General features: G+C 41.1%; 1 protein-coding gene across 4 annotated transcripts in view; it reads left to right on the top strand.

Annotated features, from left to right (window-relative positions):
- LOC137599121 (3',5'-cyclic-AMP phosphodiesterase 4C-like) overlaps positions 1-22,046 on the top strand; it is a 79,872-nt gene that overhangs the window by 36,277 nt on the left and 21,549 nt on the right. Inside the window, exon 1 of one of the 4 annotated variants that reach the window (XM_068319831.1) lies at positions 7,303-7,847. The exons of 2 other annotated variants lie outside the window; for them this stretch is intronic. In XM_068319831.1, coding sequence (XP_068175932.1) covers positions 7,699-7,847 — 149 coding nt within the window. In that variant the 5' untranslated portion in view covers positions 7,303-7,698. Of the gene's footprint in view, positions 1-7,302; positions 7,848-19,620; positions 19,790-22,046 lie in introns of those variants that run through there. One more of the 4 variants, XM_068319832.1, reaches the window with a different exon arrangement.

Genomic DNA, 22,046 nt, shown 5'->3' with positions numbered 1-22,046 from the left:
TCCACTGAGCAACTTATAAAGGGGACGGTGCCTTGCTCAAGGGAACCTTAACATTGCTCAGGAGGTGAACTGGTACCTCTCCACTGCCAGTATGTGGTAAATGGCCTTTCATGGACTACTGTGGGATAAGAAGTGTTGTATTTAATTATGAAACTGCTGGATGGGAAGTCAGGAGACAAGTGACTGGTAAACACCCCATTTACAACATGAAGACTACGATAACCAGTCACACAATCCATATACAGGGTATATCTGACAAATGGGTGTCATGGGATGATGTTGGAACAAAGTTTAGAGGCTACAGGCCAAACAATCTCACTCTTGGGTAAGTCACAGGACTGTGGTCTCCTTTAATCTAAAAATAGTTTAAAAACAAATCATGGTAGAAAAATGTTCCATTTTGTACGTGTCGCCAATGGCGATTTTTGCTTAACTAATTAATATATTAATTGAAATTTTACAGCTTTCTGTGATTATTCACTAATAATTCCAGCAGTAGAATCACTGGCAACTCTTCATTTATCTCCACTAGCTTCATCTGGGCACCTCAGTTTCTTTTTGTCCAAGCGTGTTCAGTCTGTAATATAAGATTATTGTTAGCAGTATCATGAACAGCTCCTACAAGCTTATATTTTGATCATTTATACATCCATTTTGGTGTAATTTGAACTTTCTTGTTTGTTTTTTTCTTTCGATAATCTGAAATGTAACTGCTGCCAGACGCTTTGGGTTTATGTCACCTGTGACCCGTGTTGTGTTTTATATTGGTTATTTATTACCTATTATAATTGCCTGTCAACACAGAACATTGTCTGCAAATTTTGACTAATGAGATATTTTAAGTAAACACCAAATTTGAGCAGTAACTTTCCTAATTAAATAAACCATTCATCCTTAATCCTTAATCCACAGGTGATCAACCTGTGTTCATTTATGTAGCAGGTTGATCACCCATGCTTCAGAATTGTTTCTGAAGCATGGGAGTCTGGCTTTGATGGCAGCTCGCTGCCTTTTCCAGAGGAAGCTGCCCAGAATGAGTCTCTTTGTGTTCCTGGCTCTCCTTCCTCAGGAGCAGGCTGAGACTCCATGATTCCATCTGGACCAATTCACCACACTGATCTGTGCATCCTTTCTCTTTCTGTAATCTAATCCATCTGTTTATTCCCCCTACATTTGCGTCACAATTGAGACACTTTATTTTCAAGTCATTTTGAGTACTTTAAAAGCTTTTTATTTGTAAATTAGATTAAACTGGAAGTTTACAGAATCTTAAACATGACAAGCTGAAAAGCAGAGGAACAACAACTACAGACAGTCAATGGAACAACTAGTCGTTTGTCTGTGTTCTGGTTGTTCCAGTAAATAGTCCGAAGCTATTCTGTAATTGTCTTCACATTGTCTGTCAGTAAATCACATGAACAGACAGAAACCTGAATTGCTGTCGCCTATAAACGGATGGCATCCACTTTGAATGAAAGTAAACAGGTTTTGCGTAGGGAGGGTGAGGAACCATCCTGGTTCAGTGACTTTGTTTGTTCCTTTTGAAAAGCAGCTGGTAACTTACCTTAAAAAGCCCGACAGGCTGCATCCCATAATGCTGCGTCGTTTAGTGAATGTCATTGTCATTCATGCTTGACAGCCGATGTGTCTTTCATTTTAAAAATGGTTCCTAAAATGGTGAGAAATGTGAAAGATTTTCAAGAATAATATGTTCTTATTGTCAAGGTGCATAAAGCGGGTCTGGTTATTGTTTGTATGTCTTCCTATTGGATTCCAAAAAAACTGCTCAGTGGAGTTTTGTGGGACAAAAAAAAACTAACCCTAACCCTAACCCTAACCCTAACGCCCATCACGATCACACACTTAACGGTGATTATTTACAAAGGGTGATTGTTGATATGCGAGCTGCATTTGGGAGCAGATTTAATGATTTCATAAACAGAACATAACAGAACACAACAGAACATAATACATTAATATAGTAATGAAAGTTAAACTTAAAGCACCACATATTGTACAACAGAATGGTCTCATGGTGTCATTCTCTCCAGGATGCGCTGCAGAAAATAAACATTTAGTCACGAATCGTCATTATGTATTTGTATTTAGTCATTTTGATAGGAGGCTAATATAGACGCTTGCAGCCTGTGTTGCCTTCATATAAGGCTTTAATGTTTTGCAGCTCCAAACAGATTTGATTTTAGTCTTTCAGTTCTAATGTGGCCCTTTGAGCATTTTGAGTTGCGACCCCTGATCTGGGGATAGGTTAGAGGTGTATGGTATATTATTCTTTCTTTGCTATTTCTTTTTCCCGGTTCCACATATGTCCATATAAACCTAAAGCACAGAATTCTGAATATGTACTCAGAATTTATGCATTATCATTATTGGCATGCTGATTTCAACACAGGATGCCCTTCCATCGTTCTTTTTCATGTGGAAGATCATAGCTCACCATAAAGCCCTTGTGGCAGCTGAAAATACCACACATAGATGCAGACTCCATGGGAAATGGGTACATGGGATAATTCTCATTTACGTCAAAGCTACATCCATAGTCATAAACATGTTCCTCCTTCCCTTCACTATATTTGCGAGATTCACCAAAAAAAAAAACCCTGTTGATCCTCACATACTTGTGTGTGTGTGTGTGTGTGTGTGTGTGTGTGTGTGTGTGTGTGTGTGTGTGTGTGTGTGTGTGTGTGTGTGTGTGTGTGTGTTTGTGTGCGTGTGTGTGTCTCTGTGCATGTGGCTTTTTTAGATACGCTGCTGACGGAAGGTGGAGGAAAGGAATGTGACTCAGTGAATAAATGGTTCACATTTCTCAGTATTAGTCATGTTAAGAGAAGATACAGGATGCAGCTCCAAGTCTTTTCTGCCAACTGACTCAAAATGGCAATAGTTTGATTGACTGAGCCCACACTGTCTACAGTTTTTTATAGGTTTTGATCTATTTTCTCCCACCTGTCCATGAGTCACAGGATCACAGTGGAACCTGTTTATAGGTACCTCTGGTTAAATGTTGGACCAGATGCATCGAGTGAATCAGCCCAAATCCTACAAAATTATTTGACATTTAAATTTTTGAATTCAGCCTGGACATCTCCAAGTTGGGTCACTGTTTGCATCTATGTGCCTGTCAGGAGTGGTGGTGGTGGATGGAGGGGTGTCTATCTGTATATGTATCTGTGTTTGTGCGCAGGCGCCACCTGCTGGTCATTCTGTGTATGGCAGCACCTCCTGAAACAGCTGTGATCATTGAACTCTTTCCTCTGACCCATCTTGACCCCTTCTAAGATAAATCAGTGCTTTGGCTGTGTTTCACTTTGACTAGAGAGCTTTCTTATCTCACTTTACTGCTTCATCAAAATACTTTATTGACCAACTTGAGTCGTAAATGTTGAACTAATTTTCCAATTTGACGTGATGACGTCAGTGCTCTCAAATAAAGTAGGCTGATATTCATCACTGACGTCAGGCAATCATGGTCAATACTGATAACAGATAATTCATGTGCACCTGATCATGAGATGGATCCAATAATCAAATGTAGTTTATTTAGTATTCCATCACTCCATCACTATGAAAATGTATTCATTAATTTTAAACTCTTTTTTTTTAAATTTTTTTAAAATTTATTTAGGTTTCCCTTCTTCTCCAAAGGAATCTGTTTTGCTCATTACAGTTGCATTACCTTGCTGTAAAACAAACAAAACAACAACAACGCAACATTCTTGTCTTTCTTGTCGGCCAGTGTGTTCAGCCCAGGTGGAAAACGATGACAGCGTGCCTGTTCTTCATCAGCAGGTCCACAACATCTTTAAAGATGCACTCCGCCAGCTGTATTTCCAATATGCTGGTCATTACAAAACACTTTAAAGTACGAGCAGATTGTGGTTTTCTTTTGAAGTTTTTGTTTTTTGGGTAGAGGAAGTTTGGGTCACTGCCTGTCTGTAGATCAAAAAAGAACCCCTGCTTGATCTCTGTTTTCCATTATGCCTCCCCCCCATCCCCTGGGAAAGCACTTTTCACTTGAGATATAACTGAAAGTGACATTTCCGGGGTACGTGTTATCTCTTATCTCAAGCTGTTACTGTTTTTAGAGAGGGGGCCCCACTGACCAACCAAATGAAATCTATGCAGGCTGCAGCCTCTCTCTATGCAGCATGGTTCTGCCATGTGTTTCTGTGCAGGCAGAGATGTAGTTACTGGATTTCTGTGTGCTGAGGGGATGTGGCAGTAAACAGATATAAAACGGAGTGTTTGGCGGATGCCAGTTTGCTCCTACATGAAAGGGAGACCTGGGCACTGTAATTCAGGCTTGGCCATATTTAGTCAGGGCTCAGTGCTATGTAAACAGAGCTTACTGCTGAGGGGAGGGCTCACTCCAGCACTCATGTCCATGTCCATCAACAGCGCTTACTGATATCTCCAGCTGTAAAGGACATTGGATCACAAGAATACAGAGAGTCCCACAAACGTCTCTGAGAATGAAGTGCATCATCATCAGAAGACTTGTTCTATGATTTTCTTCTTTTTTTTTTCTTTCTTTTTTTTTTTTAACCAATGCTGCTGCTTTGAGATGGACAACCTGGGATTACCTGTCAGGACTGAGAAGGCTTCACGGCAGATCGGGATAACAGAGTAGAGCTTGGTGAAACACTAACGCAGCATGAGTGAAGGTCTCTCGGAAGGTTCTGGTGAGGTTTCTGCCTTTCTACTCAGCAACCAGCTGAAACCTCAGTCAGCATCACACACACCCTGTGGATCCCCAAGGGTATCCCCCTGTGGTTCGCCTCGCACCTCGCCCCGCCACTCTCCTCTGTTGTTCCGCAAGCTCCTGATGAACCGGGGCATCACCCTGCAGAGGCGCTTCACCCTGGCTCACACACCCAGGTAGTGTTGATGATTAGAGCCTGGCTGTTATTTACTGGACGTTGCGTGGATGAGATAAATTCATTTTGAAGGTTGTCTTTGAGGTTTCTTCCTGCATTACTTACTACTAAGTCTCTTAGTACTTTCACATGTTCAAGTGGCTGCTAGGTGAAAGACTGCTTTTTCATATCATCCTAATGCATGTCATGGGATTGCTTTGGTAAAATAGGCCCGTTGTCTGGAGAGAAGGTAACTGAGGGAAGAATTTCTTTATTAACGTCAGAGCCGGTGTCATCTCAATGAACCTCTTTGTTTTTGACATGTTGTTGCTGTTGTGTTCAGACCTCAAACAGGTCAAACAGGGAGGAGCAATGAACATATAGCAAACGATTAAAGCTGCACAGAATTAGAACTATGGTATCAGGGAATTCTTATTATGTTATTTTGGACATTTAAAAAAAGAATAGTATTAGAACGAGATAAAAAATAGCACTCCTGGTGTATCGTGATGCAAATCCAGGTAGTTTGAGAAAAACTTTGGGGAAAAAAATTAAAACCTGCTGTCCACAGCCCTCATTTTTTTTGGAAAGAACTCAGCGAAAACTATTTTCAAGTCATGATTATTTAATTTTACAAAACTCAACTGATGTGGACAGCTGTTACATCCAGTACAAAAAGGAATCGCTTAGAAGGTTCGGATGAATTGCAGCCATTATAAAAAAAGCACAGGGAAACAAAACACTTCCTAGAGCTGTATCAGCAGCGGTGTCCTAATTCATGTGACATTATTAACACGTTACCCTGAGACCAACGATATGCTTTTCTTGAAGCTGTTTTTGCAGCAGTATTAATATCTGAATTCTGATGAGCTGCTCATCTTCTCTGCCCTGGTGGCATCATAATGGCATTACTGCCACTGCTAGCTAATGCGGGGATGAGACATCGCCTCTTATCTGTCTCTGCAGTTTTGTCCTTGTGCTTAATGAGCAAAATGCTAATTATTAAACTAGCTGTTCTTTGGTGCACTACTTTAGTTGAATAGTTTATTCGGTCCATTAATCCGCTCTTGATGTTTTCCCTTTATCATATTATTGTTTGGCAATCCAATGTCAGGAAATGAGACGGTGATATAAATATCCTTAATTAAAACATTCACACTCTCTCCGTAGGATGTCACATGAAACGTCATCATTTACACAAACGTCTTTTCATATCTTTTATGTTGAGTTCATAATTTGAACGTTCTTTTCCACGTTTGATTTTACAGCTTTCACTTGTGGATTACAACGTCGGTACTGGGATCTGTTGTCAGACTTCAGGTGGAGGTTGTGTAGTGTGTGTGTGTGTGTGTGTGTGTGTGTGTGTGTGTGTGTGTGTGTGTGTGTGTGTGTGTGTGTGTGTGTGTGTGTGTGTGTGTGTGTGTGTGTGTAGCGGGTTGTTGACTTACCTGTCAACCAATATTCTATTGGTTGAAGCATCAACCCATGTGATAAAGGTAAATGAACATGGACACGCTGGGAAACTTTTCTTACCAACTGTCTTCTACCACCTTTCTCATGCTGGCAGACTTCAAGTTGTGAAGTTTCAGCTTTTATATCCTGGTTTCTGTTCTGTCCATGGTGTGACAAGTAGCAGGAATATACCCCTGCCCCCACCCTCTGGATGTGTCTGTTAGAATGACCTTTAAAAACTCTGTACAGGCCTTTTACAGTGTAATGTGATTGGTTGTTTTGCAGATATCTAAATCACATGTGGTTCAGTTAAACGGGTCATTTCCTGTATTTTCTGACGTGATGGTCATCAGGGATTCCCTTGTGCATATTCTGTGTCCCGCCCACATAAGTCATGTGATTGCATGATCCCTTACTTCAAGACATAGTTACCAAACTTTTCAAAAACATGTGTCTCTCCCCCCTTGTCACCGCCCCACCCAACCCACACTCTAACAATATCCCCTTGTAATTACATAGATGCAGGCCAGCAGTCGGAGAATGTCAGGTCAGGCATCCCAATGAGCTCACATGTCAATGAACACAGAGCGAAGCCCCGCCAAACACGACAGCACCAACAGCAGTGGAGTCATTCGTCTCTTCGACACACCAAAATGTTTCCCTCCTGCTGCCTAAATGTTGGAGTTGTCTAATGAAAAGCAGCAAGAATATCTGAAAATGTTGCTGATCAATCAAAGGGTATTTTGAACAAAACAAACACTTTGACAGCTCTCCACCACTTGGTGGACCGTCCACACTGACTCTGCAAGCAGAGGCAGAGGTCAGCTTGTGCTGACAATATCCTGCGATGTCACTGTTCTCTGCAACAGATCAACCCTTCCCCTTTTCTACAAAGACAGCCTGTGACTGACAGAAGTAGAGTACAGCAGCGAGTAAACACTCCTAGATTTTTGTCTTGATTTCCTGTTTTTCCTGGGCAGTTTGAAACTGTGCTACTAAACTTCATCTCAGCGTTGTAATCAATGTTATCTTGATTTGCTGTTGCTACAACAGCAACAACAAACTTGTTAGAGAAGCGGGACAACAGTGAAAAATCCTTCGGTGCTGCCGAGTCCTTAGTTACCACAGCTCGCTGTCTGCTTCCTTCTTCTGGAGAGACTAAATGAATATCACACTCCAGGCATTCTTGTTGAGGCTTGCTTGGGACCTCAGTGCATCCTGAAGCTCTTCCCTCCATCTGACAAGTTTTGTCACTCACCTGGATTCTTCCTGTGTTCTGGTTTACTGTGCTACAAAACCTCGGAGTGATTTCCGAAAAATCCCGTGGCACAAGAGAAGAGGGATTCAGCATGGTTTGTGAAATTAGAGATTTATGCAAGTAGCTCGAATCGGATGTTCAGGTTCTTCTCAGAGTGTCTCACATGAGTCAGCAGCTGAGAAAACAATGAACAAAGATCTCCGTTTGGCAAGGAAAGCGGTGCCGGCGGGCTCCGGACACGGTCGGAGACACTCCAGCCTTGGGTATGTTACCAAACTAATCATCTTTCATCTCTTGCACGCTCATATTCATGAGAGGGAGTTCTACAAGCTCTGGGGTACACGGTGTCTCACAGTTATAGTCTGGGCTGCTGTAGTAGTTAAGGCTGATGATCTCAATGCACATCCCTTTGGTAATAATGATAGTTGGTGATTACAGGTTACAGGTTGTTGTTTTTTCCCCACATTCGAGGTCTACTGTGACAGAGAGACAGAGGATAATTAATGCCATCTTCCAGATCTAACAAGAATTCCCTAATAATGTGATATGTAAATGTACAGATTGTAGCGTCACGTCTGACACAATTCTGAAAACATCCAACTGTAAATGCCAGGTTTGGTTTCAGTCCACAGAATCAAAGAGCAAGTGTGTCTTTTTTTTATTTTTTTTTATTTCAATTTTGTGTGTCACAAATCAATTTCTGCACCGTTAGTGGTGAAAAAGTGGAGCATGGCTGACTGTTTACTTGCAGTTAACGTCTTTTTTTTTTATTTCACAGTGGTGACACCAACACTGTTGTTAGAAGCTAATTAGAGGATAACTTTGTTGTTTTTAGCAAAAGGAAGAAGAAGAAAGAAGAAATATACTTTATTAATCCCTTGGAAAATTATTATTTTTTCACACGCAGGTTGTTTTTTTTGTATACTTTTTTGACACATGCAAAATAGTGTATTAAAAGGCGCATTAGGGTAAATTAAGGAGGTTATCATAAAAATAAACTGAAAGCTGTCAGTCACAGTGATGAGACCTGTCGTTTGAAGGTCTGTTGCATTCCTAACTCGTACTTTCTAAGAAAATTTATTGCTTGGGTGAGCAGAATTAATGCTACTTCATTGTTTTCATTTTGCACTGCTCCTGTATTTGCTGGCATTTGCTAGTCTTCTTTGTGGCAAGTGTTATGAAACAGACTTCCTGTTTTTGGGGGTTTTTTTGAAAGTCTTCCTGTGAAATATTTCAGCTCAGTGACCCCTAGATAAACGTTGAACACACAGAGCTGCAGTGCATGTAGGACATCTGCAGATGATTGCATCACATAGATTAAAAGCAGAATCACATGTGGCATGGTTTTATTTTCTTGTGTCAGACTTTGAATAACACAATTTCTCTTTCCGTATTTATGCGCCTCAAGCTTTTGTCTTGCATTCTATGTGAGTTCATGTGTCGTCAGTCGGCCTGCTGCATTGTTGACCGTCTGAGCAGAGGGAGGGTGGTGTTGGATGTACAGCCCTCGCCTGTTCCTGCATGGATTCCTGTTACACTGATGGCAAACATGCACAGCCTTCTGTGCACATGTGTCATGTGATCTTTTCATGCGATCCAACTTGCTTGTGTGTTCATGCCTGTGTCTGTTCTCAGTCATGGTAAGCATTAAACCAGGGTTAAGACTGGTGGGTGCCGCCCAGGTCGCCGCACTGCCATTGGATCGGTTGTTGACTCCCAATATGACCACAAACACACACCATGCCTTCGCCGTCACAAACAGGAAACACAATCCTGCAGTTTGGAGAGGGAAGAAGTGAATTACCTCTCAAAATGGAACTATTTCGCATCTACAAGCAGACTATTGTTTTAAGTGGAGTATTCTTTCGAGTCTCATCTGATCATTGTGGACATTCTTACACCACCATTCAACCGACAGGCAGCAGGATCCATCTGACAATCACCCATATGTTTTTTCTCCTTGTTGAGGTTTCATTGAAAATATGCTGATCAGGTGATAAAGATGACAACGGATAATTTAGAATTATTAGTAAAACACGTTTTGCAGGACATTACAGTCACTTCCACTGTTAAATGTCTTTTAACATCAGAGAATGAGGCACTATCCAAACCTTTTACAGCTTAAATCTGTGAAAATAAACAGGATCACGATTCTCAGAACAGCCTCGACCACCTAGGCTGGTCAGTCTTGTGTTTGTTTCGGTATTGATCCCAGTTTATCCAGTGCATTCCCAGTAGGAATCTAGTGGATGACCTAGAGCTGCCACAGCTGAGGCCAAGCGGAGCAGAAGTGATAATGGGGAGGCAACAATAATACAACAGACCACCAAAATAAAGCCCTCGAGCTTGGAATAATTCCCCAACCCCGCCAGTGTGACTGCACATGACACGTGAGTGTGACATGTGTTACTCATTACTCATGTAAACACACAAACACACCCACAGCACCCTGGCACCGTCACCCACCGCCAAATCCTTATTGATTGTTCCAATGAAGACTTGTTGCAGATATTTGTGGTCATTTCCAAGTTAAGTTTTGTGTTTTACCAGCAGGGTAGAAGTAACTGAGAGTTGTATGTGATTTCACTTTTGCGTATTCTGATTTCTAACTTTATTATTAGCATTCTGACAGCGTTGCGTGAAAACAGTCGCTGTGAGGGAATCTGCTTTTTAAGTGTATTGAAACTTCAGTTGTTTGTTATGTCAGCAGTGTGTGCCCTGCCTTGTTTCTGTGGTTGTGATCAAAGTATGTGTTTGTTTTTTTACTTGGCAAGGGAGCATTGTGTAATTTGTAGGCACAAAGCGACCTCTGCTGGATAATCAGTCGACCCAGTGGCACTAGAATCATGTAATAACTATCAACATTCTCTCACATCCTCAATACATCAGTTTGGCTTTGTTTGTGTTGCTGAACATGGTGCCGCATGCTCGATCAGCTCATCATGAAAAAATAAAGATCAAATCCAAAAGACAACAAAATGCTGCCATCAGAAATAAATGCTTTTTAACTACAGCTGCGAGTTGTGTGTTTTGTGGGAGGCACAAGTAAAGCAGCATGCACTAATTTCTGTAGGATTGTATGGGTATTAACATTCAGCTATAATAACAACAAATACTGAATGTGAGTGAAGTAAGCCAAATGAAACATCACATTTTAACAAGGTCTAACGAAAAGGATCTGACTTAGGGTCAGAATGAATGGTGTCCATAAAGTGAGCACAAATCCTGATAAGATATTCAGAGTGATTCTCTCTGATCACACTGATAATGATCAAAGACCTCACAGAAAACATGATCATGCTGTCAAACACTGTGCTTGAATGCAAATGAGAACAATAATAATCAGTGAAACCAGAGTAGGTGACAATTGACAGAACTGTTGCAGATTGCGTGCTTTGAAGTCAGTCGCTGCTCTTTGCTCCTGGACCTGTCGATTTGAAGATTTCTCCACAAGGTGGCGCTGCTGCCACAAATGAACTTAAATCGTCACATACGACAAGTAAAATAGAGGGAAACCCTGCAAGATGTTAGACTTCCACAACCACCAAACCTGTCAGATGTGCCTCAGAGGAAGAATTCAATCACTGGAACATGTCTTAAACAAAATGTTCACTACTTTAACTTTTTTCACAACGGTTAATCCTATTCTACAGCACGTCACAGAGCTCTGTGAGTGACTGCATCTCTTGCCTAATGCTTGATGATTGACTGTATCCCACTGCTACTCTGTAGAAGGGTGGAAATAGAAACACTGACCTAGGGTGGAAGCTGGAGAGCCTTATAAAGGGTGTCAGTCTACGAGAAGAACTTGGTATGTGTGTGTCTCCTGTGAGCTTCATCTCCTCCAAAACAAGACGTGTTTCCTCCTTCTGAAGCCTGGAGAACGACTCTGTGCTCAGACTAGTTCTGCTTTCTAAGAAACTTCACATAAATGCTGCAGTTTACAACGCTGTGTGGGAAGTTGTGTAAGGCTGGATGGAAAACATTACTGAAAAGAATGTATTCATCATTTCCGTTAAATTAATGAATGAACTGCACTTCATCATCAGTTGCTTTGTTATATCTAATATTTTAATGGAAGTTTAATATAATTATGAACATAATTAATGCTGTGTCAGTTTAGACTCATTACAGACACACATAAACACTACATCCACGACCCCAATCACACTCATGCACAAAGACCCACGCAATAACCTCGGCCCTGCCCTTAGATCATTCTCATTACCAGCGGTTATGTTGTCATTGGAGCCGGCAGCCAGCTGGACCGTGGAAGTCATTTGGCTGGTGGATTTGGTTACACAGTGGCCTCACAAACACCTCATTCCCTGCAAACCTCCACCCTGGCATCTGTTTCCAGTCCAAAATGTTTTCTGAAGCACGTTGCACAAGGAGGGAGGAGAGTTTCGGTGGGAGGGGTTTCATGAGAATGTGTGTATTTTTTAACTTATGTGTTTTTAAGACAAATTTAAAATGACTCCTTTGGGGCATTTTATACTTAAATTTGCATTTGTTTATGCAAAAATTGTGCCAATGTGTCTGCACATGCAGTCTGAATGTGATATGTGGATTTGCTGAATCTCTATGTACGGTGTATTCATTATCAGTGTGACTTATTTTGGGTGCTGCATGAATATTGTTGAATGTTACGTGCAACTTGTCACACCATTACTGACAGCATGCAAATCAACAGTTTATTGCTGAAGTGGTTCACGTAAGGTGAGGAAACTCCAAGTACGAGACATAGTTCTCCAACTTTAAATGTATTTGTGTCTGAAGGTATTAGTCGTGAACAATGGGTTTATTCTGCTGCACACGGTTGTTTACGTGTAAAGCAAAGTCACATGGTTTTATAAAGTTCCCCAATCTGACACAGGGAAGACACGGGCGGACGGTGTTTTCCAAGCTATTTCACCATTCAGCAACAAATTCTGTTGGAGCGTATTGGCCCCTAATTTGATTTTTACGATGGAATTTCTTTTGTTTCCACCAAATGCGGGGAAATCGTGGCCTTATAACCTTGCATTGTTTTCGTATTTTTGTGCAACTGAAACGTTAGTGTGGTGCCAGGTCTGGAGTTCAGCCTCACCCCGTGGGGAACTATTTTCTGGAAGCATCTAATATATTTGGTTGGAAAACTATCCATGGTGTAATATTGTTGTTTTAGCATGCATTTAGAAAATTTGTCATACCAAAGATTAATTTTCAACAAAATCTCTTAGGATTCATCCATTACATTGACCAAAATCACAACTTAGAGTTGGAGTTGAGCTGGTCAAAGTCCAAGCAGCACCTTTCATTTGAACCCTGTCGACCCAACATGCAGAGAAAATAGTTGAAAGGTTATTGGTGGGTCTTTAGCCCTCTCAGATTTTTAAAATAGCTCGGTCCTTCTCCTTCCCCGTGTGCCTGCAAACACGTCCGTCTCAGCTGTGTCTCAATAGACAAATATTTGCCTGCAATGTTGGTGAAATCATCAGGTCATTGAAGGCACTCCCTGTGGTGAGACAAACTGGTGCTCCTCTCCCGGAGCGCAGGATTGTCGTGCAAACTACACAAAACTGCCAATTCTATATCCAAAAGCGTGCTTTTGATAGATAATTTATAGAAAACGAACAAGTCAAACGTCATTGAGAACGAATGGACAGACTAATGGAAAGCAGTTAAATCCACACCTCTTCTTTCAGTCGGCATGTAATTCATGTTTGAGTTGTGGTGATTGTGTTTGTGTGTATGTTCAGCCCACACTTAAAGATTCTGAAAGGGTTAATACTCTACAGAGTCTCTTAAACGCACCACACACATATAGCACACAGTTACGGCACTGGCATATACATTACCACACACATGCAGACACATGCATATTCATACACGCAGACACATGTAATGCTGTTACTATTAACACAGACCTCCCCCCCATCCCTCTCACTACACACACTCTCTCTCACAACCACACACACACACACACACACACGTTTCATGCTCTTTTTAAAGCCTCCATGTGCTGACGGAGTCAAAGGGAGACCGAGGGGGAGAGGAAGGGAGGAGTGTCTCTCTAGAGAAGAGAGAGAACTCAGCTCTGAACTCCTCAATATGGATTTGAACCCAACAGCTTTCCCTCCCCACATACAGCTCTCCAAGCCACATGGAGCCAGAGTCTGCCTGAGGAAATGGCTCTTTGAAAGTCATGCTGCCTTGATCAGCCTAACTTTCCTCCACCGTCTACCTTTCCCAGAGGTATGATACTAACATACACTAAGGAGGGATTTCCTCTGTCTGTGTGCAACTCAATGGAAACCTGGTGTGCCGTGGAGGGACGAGGGCACACCGAAGCAAAGGAGTAGAGGAGTTCCTGACCGGGGAGGAAGAGAAAGATTAGTGGAGGAACGAAGCAGATGGGAGACAGAAACAACCACAAGCATGAGTTTGCCCAATAACTGCGTCTATCTGGCCCCATCGGTCCAAGATCGCTACTTCAAAGTGAAGAATGGGAGTATCTGCGGGTCGCCGTGCGCCGTCAACCGGCCCATCGACATCGTGCAGAAACGCAGGCGGTAGGCCAGATGTGTGGTTTAAATCCACACCAAGAAGCAAAACACACCATCTGTAGTGTTCATGATGGTTTCTTCTTTCTTCCTGTCCTCTTCTCTGTCTGTATTTCTTTCACACTGAATTTATGATTGCCATATTGCTGATGAATCAACAGATGGCTGTTGTTGTGACTGTAGTGTCTTCCACCAGTGTTTGTGTGAGGGTTTACATCATGTAATTAAACAATCAGTTTAATTGTTAATCTATTATTTAAATAGTAATATCTGTTTTTCGACTCCAGTATTGCTGTAGTCAGGATTATTCCGGGTGTAGCTGGTTGCCTGGTGTTTCTGTCTCTGCAACAATCTGACATACTTTTATTTTTATTTCATCTCTTAAAATCACAAAATCCTTATAGTCATTCTGTCTCTTCTTCTCTATCATGGACATGTGGAGGCCTGTTATTTATAATCGTACTCATGATGATATGTCGTCTGAGCATGTTTTCACAAACAGAAGTAATTCAGACATTCACCCAGATTGATTTGATTGATTGATCTTCTGTGTCACACTCACATTCAGATCTACAGACTGTTTTGAGTCACACATTCACTCATATTACATGTTTTGGACTGGGAGGAAGTGGGAGAAGCAGTGGGAATCCACACGGATGAGGGAAGAACTTGCAAACACACATCCCAACGTCCACAGATGGCAGCAGCGCCGCCCGCTGTGCCACCATAGCACCCAGATCTGGAACTAGATTCAATTATGTGGAGCCGCCTCTTGACATATTGACATCTATTCACCAAGTCATTCCTCTCAGTGTGTGTTCAGTGTGCTCACAACTCCCGATGTTCCACATCACCTGTTCGTCACACAAGACACACAAATGCTTTTAAGGCTGCTTCGCTCATTTTATCCACGGAAGGACACCCACACCCACACACACATATTCACATGCACATTTAATTCATACCAGATGTGTGTACCTGTACGTTTCACCAAAGGAAATGTGACTTCTTTCGTACCCAGCCTTCCATAAAGTTGTGACATCTGCGGCCGTACAGGAGGATCCTCGTGTCTTTAAAATGTCAGCCTACCAATAAACCATCTTCAAAGGGAGTTTTCTAATGAACATAGAGTCATGTGTATTTATGGCCCCCATGGATAAACTACAGCAACCACAAGCAAGCCCTTTAATCCTCCACCCTGTGTGGATGACTATAATTACTTTACAGAAACATACAGTGCCTTGCGAAAGTATTGGCCCCCCCAAAACCTCGTTGACATTTTGCCACATTTCAGGCTTCAAACTTAAAGATAACAAACTGAAAATATTTTTGAAGAATCAACAACATGTGAGACACAATCGTAAAGTGGAACCAAATTTATTCAACATTTTATATTGTGTTAACATATAAAAGAACTGAAAAGTATGATGTGCAAATGTGAGACCAAATGACACACAGGTGAACTCTGTTTGTCATTGTTGTCATTTAGGTCAACATTGGATCATTCAGAAGTCATCAGAGAACTTCTGGAGTGGTTTGGCTGAGCAGAGAAAACAGGGGGCCAATATTTTTGCACATCCTACTTTTCAGTTTTTTATTTGTCTACACAATATAAAATGTTGAATAAATTTGGTTCCACTTCACGATTGCGTTTCACATGTGGTTGGATTCTTTAAATATATTTTCAGTGTTTAATCTTTAAGTTTGAAGCCTGCAATGTGGCAAAATGTCAAAAAGTTCTTGTGGGGGGCAAATACTTTCGCAAGGCACTGCACCGCTTTCCCCATCTTCTCTTTACATTGTGAAGTTCTTGTCCATCAGAGCAGACATTTAACTGCTTTTTCCTCATAGGGTCAACCACGACTTTAAAAATTTAACTGAGAAGAAAAATATTTAAATTGCAGCCTCACGGTACTGCTTTATGTACAGTTTGAAACAATCTGATAATAATTATAATAATCTTTTAATAATAATTTTTTTTTCAGTGCTGACTTAAGTAATCATAATGGTACTGATTTTAATGATCCAGCAGTTATCACTCATCACTGATGACTCACAGATGATTGATAATATCACCTCCCATCCATCTTGTAATTATAACAACGATAATGATATGTAGCTGATCGTCTTCAATTAGCTACACAACAGGCTGTTCATAATGAATAATGCTGTGTTAAAGATTAAATGTTGTTAAACATCAACATAAGTTTAAAAAACCTTTATCTGTATTTTTCAGTTTGATTCCATTCAATAGTTTTTTATTCATCATATTGGACTTGGTGTAATGAAGTAAATGAGGGTTATTAGCCGTGATGTTTCATGAAGATGTGTGCAGACGGGGTTCAGCTGCTCAGGCCAGAGGTGTTTGCTCTCAGCATGTTGGTGGCAGTCGTGATGAAATGTCTCATGGTTATGCAGCATTATGCCTGTTGCAGCGTGTGAAACAGGACACTGAACGCAACACGGTTTTAAGTGCCTCACAGCTCATCATTGAGTCTTCGGTCAGAAAGTCACGTCTAGTTTTCATTCAGAGTAATCATAATGAAGAGAGCTATCATCTAATTCAAAAGCTTTGTTATCACAGACTTTGTGAGTAACGTAAGCCATAAGTTTCCTCTTCAGTGTCTCTGAGAAATATTAAACTTGTTTTTCAGCATTGACGTGAGCATCATGTGCCTGAGTAGCTTCAGTTGGGTATTGTTGCTGTCACACCGCAGATGTGTTTGAATATAGTCAGTGGATAAAATACAAGACAAAATGAACCCACCAGTTTGACAACATGTTGTCTCCGACTCGCCGTGTCCACAGGATGAATTAATGGATCGGCATCTGGCTGCAATATATCCTGTTGGTTTTTTTTGTCGTTTTTTTAAAACGGATTTTGAGTATGTTTTTTTTGCTGTGACTCTGTTTTCTGGGGTTTGGCCCCAGGATTCTCAGGTCCTTTGGTACATATGAAAGCCTGGCTGCGATTGCTTGCTAAGACTGTCAGTGTTTTCTTAAAAAAGTCTGTATGACTCTTTTTTTTTTTAATCCACTGAAGGGAAGTAATATACTGTGTAAGATCTAGATTGTATGTAATTGATTTGTCAACGTGATTAGAAAATATTGCCTTACATTTGCTTTCTTTTTTCTGTAATGTTGTCAGAGAGTAACCTTCATGCATCAGCAGTGATTGGTTGTCTGATACTGATTTTAAGGCCAATAACATTTGTTACCAGCCTGTCCCTCCCAAAACAAAAATGAGATTGGCGCTTCTGTGGAGTCAAATCAGGTTGGCCAACCCTCCGTGCCTCACCCCCTGTCAACACACTGCGACATGACACACAGCGAACTGTACGAGAGGTCAGCGTCACTTTGAGTCACCTGCATGATGCAGATGGACCGAGTCATCTTTTGTCCACCTCACACCAGGATCACTGTCCTCTTGCTCCCCCCTTGCTTGTTCGGGTTTCCTCCCCTACGCTGACGGTTCCATGTTTCTCCCTCTCCAGATTGCAGCTTCATCTGTTTCACATTATTTCCATGTTGTCACAGGCGTCTCCCACCCTGGATATCCCCTATCTACATGATATGCATCTGTTGAGTTCTATTAAAGTTGTGGCTGCTTTTCAGACTGAATTATGCACAACTGCCCTGACAAGAGTAATCAATATCCAGACTGCTACACGTTTTAGGATAGAAATGTTTGCTGGTATGCAATGAATTGACAACATGCTTGAATTTAAAAAAAAGGAAGAAAACAAACAAAGTCTGATATTATTGTTTTATTGGGGAATTGCCACGGGTTCCCGCTAGTACTTTAGTAATCCCCATAGGGAAATTATTAGCACACTCTAGATCATACTTTTAGTTTTAGTCACATGCATAAGTAGTGTGTACAGCCCTGTAGCACAGACACACATTCACACACACGCAAATGGCCTGTAGGCATGCAACGGCGGGCTGGGGGGGTATAGTGACGGGCATCTCCTTTGTGGTTGACCCTAATGAGCAAGTGTAAAGGAGACGGTGCCTTGCTCAAGGGCGCCTCGCTCAAGGGCGCCTCGGCAGTGCACAATTCGGAGTGTGAGCTGACACCTCTCACTGTCAGCTCACACTCAGGGTTTCAGCCACAATCTTCCTCGGAGGATAAAGTTTGTCAAGCTGTCCTCATAAATATTGAAATGGGTCTATTTGAGTCAGAGTCCTGATTTTTATATTAACATTTATTTCTATGTTTTACTGTGGAATGTAACGGCACATGGAGAATGGACTCCCTGTCCAGCTTTTGTGTGTGCCAGGTTCCTTCACAAAGACAAGGCGCTCTTTACTGAGTGTAACACCACTATGAAACACACACAAGGGGAGAGGACATACATGCAGCAATAAAAGATGCTGATCAAGTCCAGTGGTCTTTTTCACCAAAATTACAGAGACCACCACAAGGTGACCACCACAAGGTGTGCACAGGCACATCTTGTGTACAAGTAAATGACTGGCAAGCCACATGCCCCTTTCTCTCATGAAGAAAGTTCTGTTTGCATTTTTCCCCTGAAAGAGAAAGTTTTTATTCATGCTTTCTGAACATGTTAATGTTTTTTTATTTGAAGTGTAGGCCTTCAGTTCTTTAGGCTGGGATGTCTTTAATTTACGAGAAAAAGGATTATTCAGCTCTTTTTGCACTTTACTTTTTAATTCTGAGGTTTGTGTGTTCTTCAATGTAACATAAAGGCTTAAAATTTATTTGCCTGGGTCTACTTTTATGTATGGTGAGGTAGTAAAGCTAGCTGTGCACTCACTTAAACATATCCTGTATTGAAAATTGATAATAAATGATAATGTGGATATAGTGGCCGGCTATAAGACACAAACTGGACTTGGGTTCGGACCTTTTACTAAGAGGAAATTTTTCTAACAGGATCTCCGTGACTTTTAATTGAATACCCCTGATCTGCGCTCTTCCCACTAGATTCCATGATGGGGTTTGCTCTGATATTCATAAACGGTTGTTTTTTTTCCTGGATCTTTTCCATTTTGCAGATATATTAGTTTTCCCCACATCTGTGAGATGATATCATGATAACGTCATACCCCAATCAAGTTTTTACATTTTACAGAAATCTAGACCTTAGTGACGAACATTTTTAGGCACATGAGTGAAATCCTGCTAAACTTGCTTTTCCAATGTGTCTCACTTGAGCTTTTTTCCGTGGCGTCCTGTGTGTTCTAGTCGTTTATTTGGTGGAAAAACAAACCTACAGCAAAAGAGAGCTGAGAGTAATTGCAGGCCTGAGAGCTGGTCAATCTGCATTGCAGTAACAGCCGTGAAACCACAACTGACGTCAGCAGTGTTTGTGCGATTGTGTACTTTTGTCTCACTGCAAGAATAGTGTAGTGAGTGTTATTCTGACAGCTGCGTGACTCCTGGAATGATGATCAATACAGAGAAAGGGACTCTTTCATTGTTTTATTATAGGAGTAAATAATAGTGTAGTGTATGTACTGAAAAAATAAGGTGTCCACATGCAGCCTGTTGGTGCACAGTCCGGTAGACTTTAGGGCTCTACCCACACAGCAGGATGCCAGGAAGGGAAAGGCTCTGGCTTGGAGTGGACTTACAACAACTGAGAATTTAAAATATGAAGGCAGAAAAAAGCTGAAGATCTGAAACTTCGCAGGTATGGTATCTATGTGATAAGTTTTGCCAACTTATTTCTTTTTCTAAAAGCTTATAAGTGTTTTTTCTCACTGGTTTTGGATGTGATTCCTTAGCTCAATGTATCTGCTGTTAATACAATGCAATGTCAGGGCTCTTTTTATGAATTTCTACAAGCATTTTTCTATTTACTGCATGATAGGCATTCTGTACTCTTTGTGAAGTAACTTGAAACAGTAATTGCTGCAGCTCATACAACCTGGTGACCCCATTTAATATATATCAGTAAAGATTTGGGTTACATCAGATCTCAGAAAAATATTTAGCTTTTTCAATGACTATTACCCTACAGATAGTAATACTTTTTTTACTATTTTTTGTCACTTTTATGAAGTACGTTTTGTTCTTTTCAATAGTATCATTCTTCTAACCATACATAATTAGTAAATCAAGACAAAAAAAGCAACTTTCCCCCTGTTGTCTCCATCTAGTCATGTCCTACTGATCAGTGATGCGATAGGCTGCTCCTGGGTGGTCTTGGCTAATTTGAAAAGGAAGCGACACACTCCTGCCTTATGGCCAGACTGAGCCACTGTACACCGAAAGGCGCCAATTAGTACCATATGAACATGATTAGGGAGGCACTCAGCATGTCCTGTTGTTGGGCAAAGCCAGACCGTGTGTGTGTGTTTGTTCATGCTGGGGAGCTTGTGTGTTCGAGCCTTGAACCGCCCTGTGCACCTGTGTGATGTAAGGTTGATCGATTTTCAGGTCGATTCTTTAGCCAAAACTAAATTCCAACTGCTGGGTCTATAATCAGAGAGAGAGAGAGAGAGAGAGAGAGAGAGAGTGTGTGTGTGTGTGTGTGTGTGTGTGTGTGTGTGTGTGTGTGTGTGTGTGTGTGTGTGTGTGTGTGTGTGTGCGCGCGTGTGTGCGTGTGTGTCTGCGTGTGTGTGTGTGGTTCCGGGTAGTTATGTCCTTCTGTGTTATCCGTCTAACCAGTTTCTAATGATGTTAATGCTGATCAGCCGCGATGGATTTTCCCCCCCGGATGGACGGACAGAGCTAATCACTGCACATAGACTCTGGGATCAATACAAATCGGGAGGAAGATATCGAGCTGAGAGGCACCCTGCGCTTCAAAACCTGAACCATTTTAGCTCACGTTACACTCAGATGTAAATGTCAAACCTTCTGTTAGCTGCCTTACATTTGTTCCACACTCACACTGTCCTTTGACAGCAGTTCAAATACTCAACGCAGTGCAAAACTGTCCTCCATAATTATCTTTGAACAAATATTGAATGACTGTAAAACAAATATTGAATGACTGCAAACTTTTTGACCTAAAAAAGGTTAAAAAAAAAAAAAAAAAAAAAAAGGACTATTATTCCTGAATAATGCAATTCTACTTAGAAAGAACTGTTTTTAGGACCTGGTGTTTTGTGCTGAATGATTAGTGTCACATTGATCAGCAGATTGATAATAAAATTTAAAGACATACCAGTGCTGGTCCCATAGAGCCTATTAGTCTCTGTCCTGTTGTGTTATTTATGAACTGTACTGTAATCATGAAGGTAGACTCTCATTTGATGACCTTTTAGCAAAGCATTGAAGCCAGTGGCAAACACTGGTTATACAAATACAGTTATGACATACTGTAGATAAAAAAAATTGATTTCTACATTCCTCAGTCTGTAGTAATAAATATGTCCACCATGCACCTGGTATCTGCTGTGGATCAAGATGTGTTATTTATAGCCTCCCTGTTCCCCTGGTTATTTTTTCCTTTCTGTCTTCTTTGTGTCTTTTGATCGTCTGCTGTTTTCAAAGGCAAAAGTCCTTCCTTTGCCTGTCAGTCAGAGGTCACACAAAAAAATAATAAACACAGCGGCTGGCTTGACTCGACACCTTCCCCTCCCCTCGCTATAATTAGAGAGACATGAGCTGTTCTGAGATCAGACGTTGATTTTGGACACGTGCTGGCTCTCTTTGGACGGTCAGGTAGACGGAACTGCTCCTCATGGAGGTGTGGTTTTAATCCCATATGGTTTTATTGAACAGTGGAAATATTTTTTTAACAAGAAGCTCATGATAATATTTAATATTCTTTGCATTTATGAAATGTTTTCTTTTCATACAGACTTTGCAGTAGAATAGTAATAATATAATAATCCAGCTATTGTATGAGGTGCATAATAATATAGAATGCTCACTAACTGAATTCAAAATCCTTTGATAGCCACAACACAAATAAAATTAGCATTAATTTTAATGCT

Source organism: Antennarius striatus, chromosome 7 (assembly GCF_040054535.1).
Source record: "Antennarius striatus isolate MH-2024 chromosome 7, ASM4005453v1, whole genome shotgun sequence".
In the NCBI taxonomy this organism is placed as follows: domain Eukaryota; kingdom Metazoa; phylum Chordata; class Actinopteri; order Lophiiformes; family Antennariidae; genus Antennarius; species Antennarius striatus.
Note: the sequence above shows the minus strand (reverse complement) of the source record. Positions and strands in the feature narration are given on the sequence as shown.